The sequence below is a fragment of the Erpetoichthys calabaricus genome, chromosome 2 (assembly GCF_900747795.2).
Source record: "Erpetoichthys calabaricus chromosome 2, fErpCal1.3, whole genome shotgun sequence".
Taxonomy (NCBI): Eukaryota; Metazoa; Chordata; class Cladistia; order Polypteriformes; family Polypteridae; genus Erpetoichthys; species Erpetoichthys calabaricus.
This window is the reverse complement of record NC_041395.2, coordinates 88,959,771-88,977,209: the sequence shown is the minus strand read 5'-3', so window position 1 is coordinate 88,977,209 and position 17,439 is coordinate 88,959,771. Positions and strand designations below refer to the sequence as shown.

Here is a 17,439-nt window from a genome sequence, read left to right as displayed (position 1 = left end):
CTCAAGACAGTTTTCAAGAATGCTTACAGGAGTGGAAGGACTGACATGTCATAATACACAGTCCCAAAAGCACAATCACAACACCACCAACAATCCTTTCTCCTTGACCACCACCCCTCCACAAGCTTAGTCCTCCTCCTCCCGACTCTGGCCCCTGAGTGGTGGTGGCTGGCCCGGAAGCGTTCCAGGTGCTTGACCACCTGGTCCTAATTGCACTTCTGGGTGGGGCTGAAGATTCGTCCAGCCGGGCTGTTGAAACCAGACAGCCCCCCCTGGCGGCCACCCCGGGCCCCAACCAGGCTGTGGAGGACTCCATCTCCCATGGAGCACTGCGGGAGGTTGGGGAATCCCCATCGGCCAGGGAGGCTGCCACCAAGCGTCCCGGGGGAGGTATTGGGCTGCCCATGGTTGCTCCCCCGGAACATAAGCAGCAGGGGCATCCCAGCCGGGCATGGGACCCAACCGTTCGTCACACAATGTTAACAGCAATTTCATGACAGACCTCATATTATGTACTTAGCACTGATGCTGCCTGTGCATTTATTGGAGAATGTAGTCTTTTCATCTTTACATTACGTTTCTGTTGCATTCTTACACTATAATATGCTAATTGGATATGGATTACAGAGTTGATCTTTTCAGTAATTACATTTCTACTGCTTTAATAGTAGTTGCATTTTTCCCTTGTTGGCAAATACTTACATGTCTTGATTTGTATCACAGACATCACCCACAAGATCATTGTCTATGTCAGTCTGAAATTAAATGAGAGGAAATTTATGGAACAACTCATTCATTTTAAAGGTAAAGTAACATAACATGCGTAATAATCTTGAAACTGCTTAATCCAGTTCAAGGCTTGGGTTGTGGGTAGTGAGGCTGGGGTGGAGCCTATCCCGACAGCTAGTCTGTTACAGAGCCCAAGAACAAGCACACAACCTGTGGTTACAATGAGGACAATTTTTAATAACTAAACTAATTTGCACATTTTAGGGATGCTAAATGAAAACTTTCATTACCTAAGAAAATCCATGTGGACTCCACATAATGACTGGATGTGGGATTCAGATTGAATACAGTGAAACCATGAGGCTGTAACGTAAACTGCTTAATTACTGAGACATTTTCTGTTTTAAGAATTGTGTACAATCTGCTTAAAAATATTTTTCTTTAATGCCAAAGAATGTTAATTTAGAATATTAAATTATAAAGTTTAGAATACTATAAAATACCATGTATGACGAACAACAAAGACAAGTAATATTAAGCGTGCATTTATTTAGAAGAAATTGTACACACTAAACCTCATAAATCTAATCAAAGCCCTTATAGTTCCAAACAGGTTTACATTAAGCAACTTCTTTGCTCATAATTAAAATGACATTCATTCTCAACCATCATACCACACAACTAGTGCAGCAAAGAGAGTTCCTCCCAACACCATTACACCAGATGTCTCTGCCCTGAGCCCTTCAGTACCACCCATCCTTCATCTCCAACTGTCAACAAGATGTTTCCAGCTTTAATATTCTGGCCTTTTAGTTTCATGCCAGCTTTATATTTCTGTACCTTCTACTTCAGGTCTCATTTGTTTATGCCTTTAGTATAAGTCTGATGCCAAACTGCACAAAAACTCCCAGATGTCAGGCTCATATCTGATAGTTGCTAAAACCTGATGTTCTTTTCGGACCTTTCAATATGTGCCTGCTTGTGCTATCCTGTCCATGTTTTTCTCGTAATTCTACTTCATTTAAAACTATAGCCATTCAATTACTTGTGACTTTCTTGATGCCCATCTCATTACCTCTTGTAGTGCTCCATTACTTTCACAGAACTACAGATACATAATGTTCTTTTCATGAAATGCCATGAAGAAAAGGCAGGGATTTCTCAATAACATCCATATACAGTGCATCCGGAAAGTATTCACAGTGTATCACTTTATCCACATTTTGTTATGTTACAGCCTTATACCAAAATGGATTAAATTCATTTTTTTCCTCAGAATTCTACACACAACACCCCATAATGACAACGTGAAAAAAGTTTACTTGAGGTTTTTGCAAATTTATTAAAAATAAAAAAACTGAGAAATCACATGTACATAAGTATTCACAGCCTTTGCTCAATACTTTGTCGATGCACCTTTGGCAGCAATTACAGCCTCAAGTCTTTTTGAATATGATGCCACAAGCTTGGCACACCTATCCTTGGCCAGTTTCGCCCATTCCTCTTTGCAGCACCTCTCAAGCTCCATCAGATTGGATGGGAAGCGTCGGTGCACAGCCATTTTAAGATCTCTCCAGAGATGTTCAATTGGATTCAAGTCTGGGCTCTGGCTGGGCCACTCAAGGACATTCACAGAGTTGTCCTGAAGCCACTCCTTTGATATCTTGGCTGTGTGCTTAGGGTCGTTGTCCTGCTGAAAGATGAACCGTCGCCCCAGTCTGAGGTCAAGAGCGCTCTGGAGCAGGTTTTCATCCAGGATGTCTCTGTACATTGCTGCAGTCATCTTTCCCTTTATCCTGACTAGTCTCCCAGTCCCTGCCACTGAAAAACATCCCCACAGCATGATTCTGCCACCACCATGCTTTACTGTAGGGATGGTATTGACCTGGTGATGAGCGGTGCCTGGTTTCCTCCAAACGTGATGCCTGGCATTCACACCAAAGAGTTCAATCTTTGTCTCATCAGACCAGAGAATTTTCTTTCTTATGGTCTGAGAGTCCTTCAGGTACCTTTTGGCAAACTCCAGGCAGGCTGCCATGTGCCTTTTACTAAGGAGTGGCTTCCGTCTGGCCACTCTACCATACAGGCCTGATTGGTGGATTGCTGCAGAGATGGTTGTCCTTCTGGAAGGTTCTCCTCTCTCCACAGAGGACCTCTGGAGCTCTTACAGAGTAACCATCGGGTTCTTGGTCACCTCCCTGACTAAGGCCCTTCTCCCCCGATCGCTCAGTTTAGGTGGCTGGCCAGCTCTAGGAAGAGTCCTGGTGGTTTTGAACTTCTTCCACTTACAGATGATGGAGGCCACTGTGCTCATTGGGACCTTCAAAGCAGCAGAAATTTTTCTGTAACCTTTCCTAGATTTGTGCCTCGAGACAATCCTGTCTCGGAGGTCTACAGACAATTCCTTTGACTTTATGCTTGGTTTGTGCTCTGACATGAACTGTCAACTGTGGGACCTTATATAGACAGGTGTGTGCCTTTCCAAATCATGTCCAATCAACTGAATTTACCACAGGTGGACTCCAATTAAGCTGCAGAAACATCTCAAGGATGATCCGAGAAAACAGGATGCACCTGAGCTCAATTTTGAGCGTAATGGCAAAGGCTGTGAATACTTATGTACATGTGCTTTCTCATTTTTTTTATTTTTAATAAATTTGAAAAAACCTCAAGTAAATTTTTTTCATGTTGTCATTATGGGGTGTTGTGTGTAGAATTCTGAGGAAAAAAATGAATTTAATCCATTTTGTGAATACTTTCCAGATGCACTGTACCTACCTACTCCTTCTTTTGAGCAAATTTCTTATCGTAAGTTCTCCCTTTTCTTGGTGTCCAATTATAAAGGTCTATCAAGCTATTCAGCTCAGAGGCCTTTTGCTGTTGCAACATTTTAAACATCAGTCCACTTGGGCATGCTGGTGTCTTTTGTTTTGGCACAGATTTAGAATAAGGTTCCTTCCTCTGTGCCTGCCTTAAAAACAGTCACTTGCAACAACTCTATAATAACATAACATTCTCAAACCTGCTCAATTCAATTTAGGGTTAAGGGGGACTTTCAAAATAAATGATACAAAATATTATGAATGGGTGTGCCTAAAAGTACTTCAAAGGTACTCCCTTCATCCATTGACATGCAAGAAGTTGGAAAGCCAGGTGGTCAGGTGGAATGTAAAATTAGTTCACTTTGATAAGGATGATTTGTGGCAAGAGAGAGAAAGGAGAGATGATGAGTAAGAGAAAGTATAAAAATTGTGCAAGTATGACTTGGGACATTGGCAGTATGGTGGCAAAATTATGTGTTGTGTTTAAGATGTTTAGAAGAAGGATAAATGCTGATGGAGAGAAAAGTATGATAATGCTTAGTGTTGGTAGTACAAAGTACACAAGTATGAAATTGTGGTCAGGAAAACACATTTAGGTTGGTATGCTTGTAGCTAGCAGAAGCTGTTAAAGGTGAAGGGGTTAAATGAAAATGTAGTAGTTTTTGTAGTAAGTTCCTAACAATAATGAGAAGCAAACCACTTGGAACAACATGGGGCAGTTGAAAAGTGTGCAGAAGGAAATGGAATAACAATGGTGGTCATAAGTAAAGGGGGGGTGGGGGTGGGGATTAGCTAGTGTCTTTAAAAAGCAGAGTCTAGATTTAAAAGCCAGTCCAAGTTCCCTAAATATGTTACATAGGTTATGTAAGATAATGTTAATATTTTTAATGTGTAATCTATCTCTATCTATCTATCTACCTTGAGATTAAATTGCCGCTGAAGCAAGAGAATCATTATGTTTTCAGTCAACATATCAAACATAGTTCCAGCCTTTCACCTCAGTGGTAGTGAAATCAACTCACTTGAGTGGGATTGCTGATTTCAGGGCAACTGTCACAAGCATCGCCCACTCCATCACCATCACGATCTGTCTGCAAAGGGTTTGGGACTTTGGGGCAGTTGTCCAGCACATTTGGTATACCTAACAACAGGAATTATAGATGTAAGGTGTAAAAGTTAGATTTCTAAAAAGTTAACACATTAATATAGGAGAAAATAATAATGTTTTTAAACCTAAAAGATGTACTGCATTATAGGCAACTGGCCCAAAGTTAAAATGAAGCAATTCTGCATGTTTATTGACCTGACCACCCCTAAAGATTCTTAGTGGTATTTCAAGAACAGTTAAGCATTGGCAGACATAGTATAGTTAAAAATTAAGATGACTTAATTAACCCTTTCTCACCATCTCCATCAATATCATTGTCACAGGCATCCCCTTCACCATTGTTGTCAGTGTCTCGCTGGTTGATATTTGGGACATTAGGGCAGTTGTCACAAGCATCTCCAAAAGAATCAGTGTCAGAATTCTGTTGGTCTTTGTTTGGCACTAGTCGACAGTTATCCTGTATAAAAATAATACAGTAAATTTTATTGAAAAAAAAAGAAAAAGAGAAAACGAATTTAATAAGAACAGAAAATTATGAGATGTTATATGACCCTTATTTGAAAGAAACTGTAGTAGTTTTTTGCATAAAATTATTCTTTCGTTTGCTCAAAGGATTTCAAGTTCACAAAAGGTGCAAGGCTAGAACTTTGACTAGACAAGATGCCAGTTCACTGCACAGAACACACTAAAACAGCAATGTTTGCAGTAATATTGGAACCAAAGGATGCAATGCAACTTGCTGACCTTTGAACTATGCATTCATCCAGTCATCCAATCTAATTTTGGCCTTAGTGCATCTATTCTGGCAAAATTAGGTGAAAAAGATGAACCAACCAGGTATTAAAGAGTAATCCATCACAGTGCTACCTTACAAATGTAAAACTATAAAATTGTCTTTTCAGCCCAAAGCAGCTGAATAACTCATCAATCCGTGTTTACCTAAAATATCATTAAGTTGAGATCTGAAAGTCACCAAAGCATTAAACTGTCAACTACACTACTTAGTAACCATAGATACATTGTATGGAGTAAGTTATGTATGAGAAGAAATACTTTAACATGTTTGTGCAGAGCGCATAACATCGAGATAAGGCCTCACTTAGTGCAATGTACAGCTTAAGACCTGTGCTCAATATATTGTTCAATGTAGCACAATACTCTTTTAACTGTCTTAACACTTGAATAATCCCTGAAGCCTATGAAAAAAACTTGTTATCCTGGGCCACCTTAAATCCCTTCACACCTCTCAATAGCGTCTTTTGTTTTGCAAATGTGTCGATCAGCACAAGCAGCAAGTAGACTGCTATCCCATCCCCCCACTGCCGCAGCATAACTTGGGCAAAAAGTTCTCCCAGCTCAAGTCTGTTTATCTGGGTGTGAGGTGCCTTGAGTTGTTTAGGGTAAATAATATATTGTTATTTGGAACACATACATTTCATCTGTGTTCCATGTCTACAACGATCTGGGTAAATGTAGGATGACAGGAAATGTAGAACACATACCTAAAACAGAAAACTTTTTTCATGTTATAGTACTAATGACAAAATTTTGACATGATGTGTATAATGTGTCAAGACTTAAATCCAAATATCAAATAAACACTTTCACAAAAGGTACAAGTATAACAAAGGAAGTGCGCTTTTATTCAAAAATATAACCGAAGAAAATAGAAATTGTGTTAGGGTATGATACTTACACAACCGCTTGGGTGGTGTAGCGGTAAGAACTGCTGACTCATAATCAAGAGTTTGCTGGTTTGATTCTGGGCGCTTCTCAGAATTAGTTTTGAGTAGTGAGCTGCTCTTATTGTTACTATTATAGAATAAAAACATACATTTAATTTGAGTCTGTAACAACCGGTGTAAATTTATGGTACTTGTAAAGGTTGTTGTTTTTTTTTTTTTTTTGTTTTTTTTATTCAGTTTTATTCTTTCAGTCATGTTCATGCTCCCCCCGATCTGGCACTGGTGTTTTCTAATAAAGACGTGCTGTAACACAGGTGTACTCAGATGAGGATGAAGGTTCTACATTGGAGAAAGAGAACTGAAGCCCTCCCCACAAGAAACATCCAGTCACATATTAGAACAGCGCAACTGAATCAGGTGTAAAGACAAAAGATGGCACAGTTTGGATGGAGCAACTGGTTGGGCGTTATCTTGCCAGTCAATCTACCACACACCTGTCCTTCAACGAAACAGCAGGGCTTATAGAGCTCACCAAGGTACTTTGTCAGCATGCCTATGCCGATCAAACACAGGAAGCTCTGCAGTCTACTTTGACTTTATGCAGTAGGAAGATAAGGAAATGCATATAGGTAAACAACATTCGATGTGGCTTTTATAGAAATAACATGACTCACTGACTCACTCATCACTAATTCTCCAACACTCATCACTAATTCTCCAAGGTAGAAGGCTGAAATTTGGCAGGCTCATTTCTTACAGCTTACTTACAAAAGTTAAGCAGGTTTCATTTCGAAATTCTACACATAACGGTCGACAACATCCGCCATGTTAAACTTTCTTATTCATGGCCCCATCTTCATGAAATTGGGTAGGCGGCTTCCCTGTGCTAACCGAAACCGATGTACGTACTTATTTTGGGGGTCCCCCATCCCCATGCCTTCCACATAGTTGGCTGCCTGCCTATATAAGGCCGGCCGTCGCTCCGGTCTCTTCATTCCCTTCCTTGCTTCGCCACGGTATTCACGTCTCCCTGCTGAAAACTGCAGCCTTTTTATTTAATACACGGTTTCTCCGCTGTTTTATTGTTCGTTTATTATGATTATAGTTATTGTGTAGGTATTTTAGACTTAGTTTACATTGTTCAGGTACCCATTTCCTTTATCGTTCCAACCGTACCCCCATTTAACATGTCTGTCGAGGTGATCACCATCGATCAAAGAACTGTCACTTACCGAGTGGTTTCCATGCCCGGAGATGGCGCCTGCCTTTTAAATTCTCTGTGTTACATATTGCACGGCCATATCAGGCTCACTCTTGATATCCGGAAGAACATTGTGTCTTATGTATTGAATGACTGGGACCGGTTCAAGGTGTGGACTGATGACGGTACAGGAGATAATTATACTACACAGGAGCACTATAAGAGTGAAATGCTTAAGCCCTTCACCTATGGTTCTGCATGTGAGTTGATGGCTGCCGCTGAATTGTTCAGTTGTCGCTTTCAAGTGTAACGAAATGGCCAAATATTTTACACCTTTGGACACCCGCCAATGCCTCTTACAAAGCCTTCTTCAAAATGTTTACCCCCAATCTACGAAATCTCCACGAAAATGACGTGTCATGGTTGAGGGAGAGAGCTATCCTGACACCAAGAAATTACATGACTACGACTATAAACCACATTTTACTTCAAGAACTACCTTCACAACTGAAAACATATCAGTCTGTGGATTCAGTTGTAGAAGTGGAAGAAGCGGTGCACTATCTGGTAGAGTTTCTCCACACTCTGAATCCTCCAGGCACTCCTGAGCATAATCTAATTTTGAAGGTTGGGGCACCAATAATGTTACTAAGAAACTTACAGCCACCAAAACTTTGCAATGGCACGAGACTTCAGGTCACGTGTCTGCAAAAGAACCTAATTGAGTCAACTATTTTTACTGGTAGTGGCTCAGGGGAGAGAGGTTTTTATTCCTTGCATCCCCGTTATACCCTCTGATCTCCCATTACAATTCAGACACCTCCAATTTCCAGTAAGGCTCTGCTTCACAATGACAATTAATAAGTCTCAGGGACAGACCCTACAAAAGGTTGGCATTGATTTGAGGCAAGATTGCTTTTCACATGGCCAACTGTACGTTGCATGCTCAAGAGTAAGCTCAGCGCACAGCTCGGTCATATTACAACCGGAGGGCCGAACTGACAACGTGGTATACAAACAGATCCTTAACAAATAATTATTGGTATATTTTCCCTCAGTTTAAAAAGGTTTACTTTTCTTCTTAATAAAAATTTTAAGGCAGTACTTCGCCACTGCGAAGCGCAGGTATTTTGCTAGTGTTTTTCATATAAAGACCATCACAAAACATAATCACAAACAGAACTTTGCACGATACCTACTCAAAACAGTAATTCTGGGAAGCGCCCGGAATCGAATCTACAACCTCTTGATTATGAGTCAGCAGTTCTTACCACTACACCACCAAAGCAGTCATGTCAGCATCATACCCTAACCCAAGTTCTTTTTCTTTGGTTATATTCTTGAATAAAAGCGCACTTGTTTTGTTATTTGTGTACCTTTTGTGAAAGTGTTTATTTGATATTTGGACTTCGGTTTTGACATTTTATACACTTCATGTCAAAATTTTGTCATTAGTACTATAACATGAAAAATGTTTCTGTTTTAGGTTTTAACAAAGGCGCTATATAGGCGCCCGACCCAACACAGATGGACACAGAGGCACTATAAACTAATACAGACTTTTATTTTCTTCACCGGTGGGCGCACGTCTTCCCCGTGACCCACAGGCAATACACAGTCCAAAAGCACTTGTCACACACACCAACAGTTTCTCCCTTTTACCACCACTCCTCCTCAAGCTTGGTCTCCTTCCTCCCAACTCTGGCTCCTCGATTGGTGGTGGCTGGCCCTTTTTATATCCCACCCGGAAGCGTTCCAGGTGCTTGACCACCTGGTCCTAATTGCACGTCCTAATTGATTCGTTCAGCCAGGCTGTTGGAAGGAGACAGCCCCCCCCCAGCGGCCACCCTGGGCCCCAACCAAGCTGTGGAGGACTCCATCTCCCATGGAGCCCTGCGGGAGTTTGGCGAATCAGCGTCGGCCAGGGAGGCTGCCACCAAGCGCCCCGGGGGAGATATTGAGCTGTCCATGGCTGCTCCCCCGGAACATACACAGCAGGGGTGTGTATGCCCTTAACGTGCAATTTGCTTCATAGGTGGTACAATGGCTGCTGACCCTGCACTTTGACCCCCAAAGGTAATGCGAACAGACGGTATATCAAATCAAAATCAAAAATTTGAGGCATACTTTTTAGGACAGAATAAAGGCATCATAACAAAAATATAGAGTTTTACCTCAACATTTTTGATTCCATCACCATCTGCATCCTCATCACACTGGTCTCCAATACCATCATTATCTGCATCCTCCTGACCTGAATTTGGGGTAAACCGACAGTTGTCCTTGTGAAACAAAGAAGAAATATAAATAATTTATCACTGACAGAGCAAATATCTTTGAAGCAACATGAAATAATGTACCAGGAAAAAGAGATGGTGAGCCGTGATTCATAGCTATTAAGATATCAAAACTAAGATGAAATGAGATCTTAAATATGGGTTACTTGCAGTCAGTATGCTGTAAAATAGAATTAAAGATAAGCTATCACTGGAAGCACTTTCAATGAAAATAACGGGCTTAAAGACAGATTAAACATATGGTAACAGTACTTTGTGTAAACCTGTTTCTGATATTTGAAGAAAATTCTATTCTAGTTGTGCCACCACCGCCTTAGAAGCAGCCACTGTCATCAACATTATTACAAGTTCAGGTACTGAAGCCACAGGCAACCAAATGGTTCTCTAGTGGTTGTTATTTTTAGCACTGCATTTTAAAGTTACTCGTTTAAGCCAGTCTGAGCTATTGCCCATAATCTCTGTCAGTTAGGGCCATGCAATATGGACTTATGTTAATATTGCAGTAAATTTAACCTGAAATGTGATACAGTATTCAGTATTTCCGTGTATTTTAACAAAACAGACTGAAGATTGAAGACTCACTCCATATAGACTTAAACATGTTTTCCATACAGAGAGCAAAACCTAATGTATTTTCAAATATTGATATTATGAAATATTAAAGAAGGAAACATGTTTATTTCTTCAAAATGTAACAATTTAATGAATAGCTGTGTGGTATCCCCACCATGCAACCTTCAGTTCTATTTAAATCTATTTAAGAATGTCACAAGGGTTGAGCCTTTGAGTTTTCATTCAACTAGGGGGCTTCGCCCCTGCTCGCTTTGCTTGCCAACCCCTTCCCCCCCCTGTGCTGTTGTGACGAGGGGGGCTGAACGCACCCGAAGGAGACACGGCCGCTCCTCCGAAACCCCTCTTAAACGGTGATACAATGGGAAACAAATACTTTTTTTTTTTTTTACCTCCTCTTAGCTTGATCAGCTGCTAGCTTGCTGCTGCTGCCTTGCTGCGTGATCTACACTTCGATTGCCTGCCCCTCCCACTCCCCCCCTGCCAGCACGACGCACCGTTGTGAAGTGAGGGACTGAACACACTCCAAGGAGACGCAGTTGCTACTCTGAAACCCCTCTTAACACTAGAATTACCAGAGCCAACGAAAAAACTCGTAAATCTGGCCCACCTTAAATCCCTTCACACCTCTCCATCAGCCTCTTTTGTCTTGTAAATGTGTTGATAAGCCCAAGCAGCAAGCAGCCTGCTATACCATCCCCCCACCGCCTCAGAATGGGCAGGAAGTTCTCCCAGTTCCAGCCTTGATTGATTACCTGGGAGTGAGCTACCCAGAATTGTAAGGGGAAATAATTTGATGTGTGTTTTGTGTCTACAACAATCTATGTAGAGACATCATTAAAACAGAAACTTTTATTCTCTTTATCACGAAAACATTGTCGCACTAATGCAATATTATTTGAAAATGATATTTAACAGAGAGATGTATTTTGTTCATCACTTTGCCTGTATTGCTGCCATACCATCATAGTAAGTAATGCAATTGTGGCCAGGAAACCTGCATATTTGTGTCCAGTATTAACAGTTTCTTGAATCCTTCTTTCTCTACAGTATAAATAGGTATTGTAAAAGGCCAGCACCAGGGAAAAATCTGAGGAGAGTAATGATATTTCAGTGGACATAGATACCCTGCAACCACCCACTGACGCTTTACTTTCACTTTCAATCCTAATTAACACTGAAGTAACATCTCACTGTTACAATTTACCATTATAAAATCACACAGATTTTATTTCTTTAATTGATACTCAATTATCCTATTACTAAACTCAAATCTGAAAAGTAATATGGTTATTTATCTGACTTACTTTAATTTACAGTAACCTTAAGAGACTTTAACAAACTTAGAAATCACCAAGACAAGGTATTTATAAATGTTAATGCATGTTAATGCAAAATGAACACTTAGAAAAAGCAGTGAAGCCTTTGCAGATTTTATTTAACTTTAGTTATCAAAAATTAAAAATACTGAACATCAGATATTGGTTCTAGCATATTAATTTTTGTTAAATATCAAATCACAAATTCAATATATTGCCCAGACATATTATCAGTTCTTCTCAAATTCAGTCCTGGGACTACATGTTTTTGTTCCAGTCAGTTTCATAATCAGTGAGTCATTTTCTGACTAATTGACATCATTATTTAATTAGCTGGCCTTTTTATTTTTTCTTCTTCTTCTTCTGATTTTCTTCATTCAAAAATTACAGTAGTGTCAGATTTCTTAAAAAAAACAGAAATATTTGTATTTTTGCAATTGCTTTAAAAGCTTGAATCTCTTTTGTTGTTTTCCTATGAATGTACCTATTTTGGAATGGAATAAGAATCTGAAAATCAAACAACATCACGTTAAAGTTAAACAAATTCTGAAATGAATGATACCAAACACATATATGTAGGTTTTAAAATAAGCCTGATTTAAAGCGTGACAAAAAACATGACATAAAAACGTCACATAAAATCGTTGCACAAAATTGTTGCACTTTTAGGCTTAGAATTTTATATATATAGAGTAGATAACATTTGTACTTGGCAAAGAACCTTATTAGACTTTTTTATACAATGAAGAGAAATTAAACAAGGTGGAAAAGTGAATAACTATATAGATCAATGAATGCCCAATGTTCGCTTTACCAAATTTTTTTTGTGCTACATTCTCCCACTTAATCCAAGTCACAGTCACACAGTCTCATGCACTAGATACAAGGCAAGAAACAGCTCAGGACAGAGCACCAGACCAGCCATGTGCCCAGTCACATACACACTGAGGCCAATTTAGAGTCACCAATTAACCTAATCTGTATGTCTATTGGGTGTGGGAGGAAACCCTTACAGACACTGAGAAAATATGCAAACTCAACAAAGACAACACTCCTGGCTTGGCAATCGGTTATTGGATCTACAACTGAATAGTGCTACCCACTTTGCTACTCAACCACTGTCCAATAGGTATGCTGCCAAATATTTATTATGAGTAAATGAGTTTACTGACCTGTCTGCAATGCTTGTCATTATCAATACAGGGAAGAGGATCATCTGGATAGCCATCAATGTCAGTGTCTGGACCACATGTATGACCATTACCTGCCCACCCGACATTACACTGTTAAAAAGAAAAAAAAAACACACATATATTGTCACAGGAGGCTGGGGGTGGTTCACAGCCGGGACGCCCAGGAGGACCGGAGAAGGGCTTACGCCTCCCCCAGACCACGTGGGGGCGACCACCCTGGTGGCTTTGGGGACCACAGGAACAGAGAGCTCAACCCTATAGGGGCCCGTGGTCACTGCCAGGGGTCGCCCCAATGCCTATGGTGTGGCGGAAGTGCTGAGGGGAAGAAGACCAGGGACACCCGGAGTGCTTCCGGGTGCGCAGCCGGTATTTCCGCCACACTGGGGAGTGCCGGCGGAAGCTAATCGGGAGGCACCTGGAGCACATCCGGGTGTGTATAAAAGGGGCCACCTCCCTCCATTCGGGTGGAAGAGGACGGAAGTCAGAGGAGAGGAATGGAGGCGCTCAGAAGATGAAAGGCATTATGAAAAGAGGCCTGGACGTTGGGGTTTTTGGCGCTGTGGCACTGGGTTTGTGCGTGTTCATCATTGTATATATTTGTAAATGAATGTTTGTCCGGCCTCTTCACCACTATATATATATATATATATATATATATATATATATATATATATAAAATACATATAAAACATAATTTTACACTCAGAAGCCTCTTTATTAGATACACTCCCTGACACTGCTTACTCACTAACAGCAGCAGGGAGCGCACCACAGTTTTCACATGACAGTATCAAGAATGGGTAACCACTTACAAAATATCCAACCAGTGCAGTCCTGTGGTCATTAACTGAAATGTGATGATGAAAGGTCCTGACAGAGGCTGATACAACTTGTGCAGGGCAATTTATAAGCTACAGTTAATACAGTGTACAGTATATCTTGTCATATATTGATGATATTGGTGACAAAACAAGATATATTGGTTAAATAATACTAGCTGTCTTTGAATTATAAGAATAAATCCTCCTATTCTTGCTCATTTATGTTGATGGAAGAACCATAAAATGGAGGAAGCTATATGGCCCTATCTATTATTCAGGTGTGAATGGTTTCCCCTAGAGATATATGCCAATGTGCTGAAGTTAATTTTTAAATGCTACATGATATTTTAACATCATTTCAGATAAGGTTCACCGCCTTCATAGAGGCAGTATACCCATAGGTGAAAAGGTCCTTTTCACTGGGATAACACTTCATGCCTTTCATGCAAAGAAATGTTTGGAAATTGTTTCACAAAAACAGTAAACCAGCTTGATGCAAAAGGTCTCCCAGTCAATAAATCTCACATCAGTTAATCATCTGTGGGTGAACTTGAAACAAGCAATTTGGGATAGAGATTCGCAACAGCTATTGGACACATTGCAGCTGTCTTGGGCTAGATTCACTCTGCTGCATTTTTGCTAGTTTGGTGATTCCAAGCCGTAAGTAATTTAAGTTGTTTTGACAAAAATGGGGTACTAGCTTTCTATTCCTTTAGTATACCTAATATGATGGCACCGGAGCATATAATGTGTACCATGTTTTCAGTTAACTATTTTTCATTCAGGGTTATAAATTAACTGTTAAAAAGTATGATAGCATAAGACCACCTTAGGAAATAAAAAATGTTTGTATTTACCGCACATGACACATCTCCATTCCTCTCAATGGCACAGTGTGCATTGACATGGCAGGGGTTGAAGGTCAATGTGTTGCAGGATTTCCGAGGGAAACAACCAACTGTCTGATTGCCAATGAAACCCACTTTACACTGTCCACATTTAAAAGAACCCTGGAAGAAATAAAGAGCATTACTCATAGAGAGTAAAAGAAAATATATTTAACTTCCTTCTTATTACTTTGTAATAAACTGTATCATTCATTTCCAGAAACATTGCTTGCTGATTTTATTTGCAGCATATATAATCAAACAAACAGCTTCTGTGTTATGTAGCGCATTTTTTTAGAGAATAACATTCCAAGGTTATTTAGCTTTATACACCACTATAATGTCTTCTGCTTCTTTTTTATTTATCTGCTTACAAATTATTTTTGTGATCACAACAACTGGCTGAAGCCTGATATTCTGGTTACAAGGCTTGTAGTTATGGGGGTTATCATTGTGTAGTCCTGATTTTTGTTTATTTTGAATTGTGAGAACCCTGGTACCAGATGGGAAATGGGACTGATTGGATGTGAACAAGGGAGGGCTGTTATAGAAATTGAGAAGGTACCTGGTCTGCAGGACACTTTATTCAGAGGAATGGCTGATAAGAGATGGGCCACAGGCATGCAGTGCAACTTAAATGAGATGGATCAACAAAGCAGAAATTGTAGGGTAATCAGAAAAGTAGTGAGGAGTGACAGTTAGGCTTCTTGCATTAAATGTTTTACAATGTTCTTGAAACTTTCTTGGGCTATTTGTTTCAAAGTGACCAGTGCTTGTGCATTTTTGGTATGACTTCCCTCACCTTTTAACCTTCAATTTTATTTTAAACTGGCTGAATCTGTTTCATCGTCATAGAGGGGCTAGCCCTTGCCCAGCAACAGAAAGCAGCCCTGGTTCAGGCACTGCTTCGTTAAACCAGTAAAGATATTTTTACTAAGAAACCAAACTTTCTGTGGTTTCTTTATTTTGTCTTTACTGTTGTTCTCCAAATTTAACAATACTGTATAAAGATACAAAGCCAAAGAATGCAAGAAGACATTTTTAATTTTAAGTAAAATGTAAACTGGCACTATGCAATTTCCAAGTATATATCAATAACTGTAAAAGTAAGTGTAATGACCTAACTAATAACAAATGACATCTCTTATACTGTATATATTTCTCTTCTGGTTCGTCCTGCTTCATCTTCGAAAGCGGTCCCGCCTACACGCAGCCGATACAGCATTTCTCGATTCCTATTCGTCCTCTTCCAAACCCTTCCCCACGCTGCCTGCAGCTCCTCTTCAAAACCGGTCTCGCCCACATGCAGCCGACACGGCATTTCTCGATTCCTATTCATCCTCTTCGAAATCCTTCCCCACGCTGCCTGCGGCTCCTCTTCAAAATCGGTCCCACCCACACGCAGCCGACACGGCATTTCGCAATTCCTATTCCTGCTCTTCAAAACCCTTCTCCATGCTACCTGAGGCCTCCCATGCACCCCCACGCCACTTTTCTTGATTTCTATTCCTCTTTCGGACTACCACATTCCCCGCTCCTCTCTCATGACCCCATTGGTGTCAGGTCACCGCCCTATATCTAGCATGACCGCGTGACCTTTCACTTCAGCCGTGTGTGCGCCTGGGAGTCTTTTCCGTAGCCTGCTGCAGGAAGGTACTCTGTCGACCATTGGCATTGGTTTCGCTCCCTGCTATTCGTTTCGCTCCTTCCTATTTTCGTTATACTGTGACGATTGTTTCCTAAGCCTTTGTTATAAAATGAATGACAGTATTCCTAATTTCTGCCAAATACTGCCTGTTATCTTCCGTGGTTCTCGAGCCCTCACAGTTGCCTCTTCCATCAACAAACACAGACTGTGGAACGAAATGAAAGTCCTAAAACTCACAAAAAATATGAGAGCTCTAGAAAGTGAAAGCTACAAGACCAATACTGAATGTCACAAACGACGATTCTCTACATATTAACAACAAAGTTCTTGATCTTATACAGGGTGAAAAAGTGACCTTCAAGAGTGTAGATACAGTAGTCAGTGACGATCCTAATGATCAACTAACGTTCTCACAGGAGTTTTTACACACCCTCACACCAACTGGCATGCCTTCCCATATCCTTCATCTGAAGGTGGGAGTTGTAGTTATGCTCCTCCGAAATATTATGCCATCAAAAGGTCTTTGCAACGGAGCAAGACTCATCGTTTCCCGAATACATACAAATATTATTGAATGCAAACTGATCGCTATCCAAAATTCGGAGACAATCTTCATTCCCAGAATCTCTCTCCTTCCTTCCGACACCAATCTCCCTTTTAAATTTAAATGCACACAATTCCCACTCAGACATGCCTTCTCCATGACTATCAACAAGTCCCAAGGACAAACGTTTGCAAAGATTTGCATTAATCTACAACAACCATACTTCAGCCATGGTCAGTTGTACGTGGCTTTTTCTAGGGTTAGATGTTTCGAATCATTATCTGTCGTCTCCACCAAAACACCTATTCACAACTCCATCTTTCAAGAAGTATTTATTTGTTCTTGATTTTTGAATTCCTTTCTCACCATTATCCGTTCCCATTCTTACACTGCCGTATGCTATGGCGGGCATCGGCTAGTTATTTATGACCTGTCTATTGCAGTTTCTTTACTGACATTTATTCCCACTAAAACTGCTCTAAACACTCTGACTTGACATCTCTAAGCTGTACTTAATTAGTAATTACAAGAAGTTAGGATTATGAATCATACTTTTCTGTTGCACTTGTTTTTTTTTTTTTCATGCTTATTATTAACAAAGACATTTGCCTTTTT

At 40.3% G+C, this 17,439-nt stretch overlaps 1 protein-coding gene across 1 annotated transcript in view; it reads right to left on the bottom strand.

Moving 5' to 3' along the window:
* thbs3a (thrombospondin 3a) overlaps positions 1–17,439 on the bottom strand; it is a 91,809-nt gene that overhangs the window by 40,457 nt on the left and 33,913 nt on the right. The window contains 6 exon segments of the mRNA XM_028794075.2: positions 703–755; positions 4,574–4,692; positions 4,957–5,116; positions 9,720–9,827; positions 12,904–13,014; positions 14,603–14,755. Coding sequence (XP_028649908.1) covers positions 703–755; positions 4,574–4,692; positions 4,957–5,116; positions 9,720–9,827; positions 12,904–13,014; positions 14,603–14,755 — 704 coding nt within the window.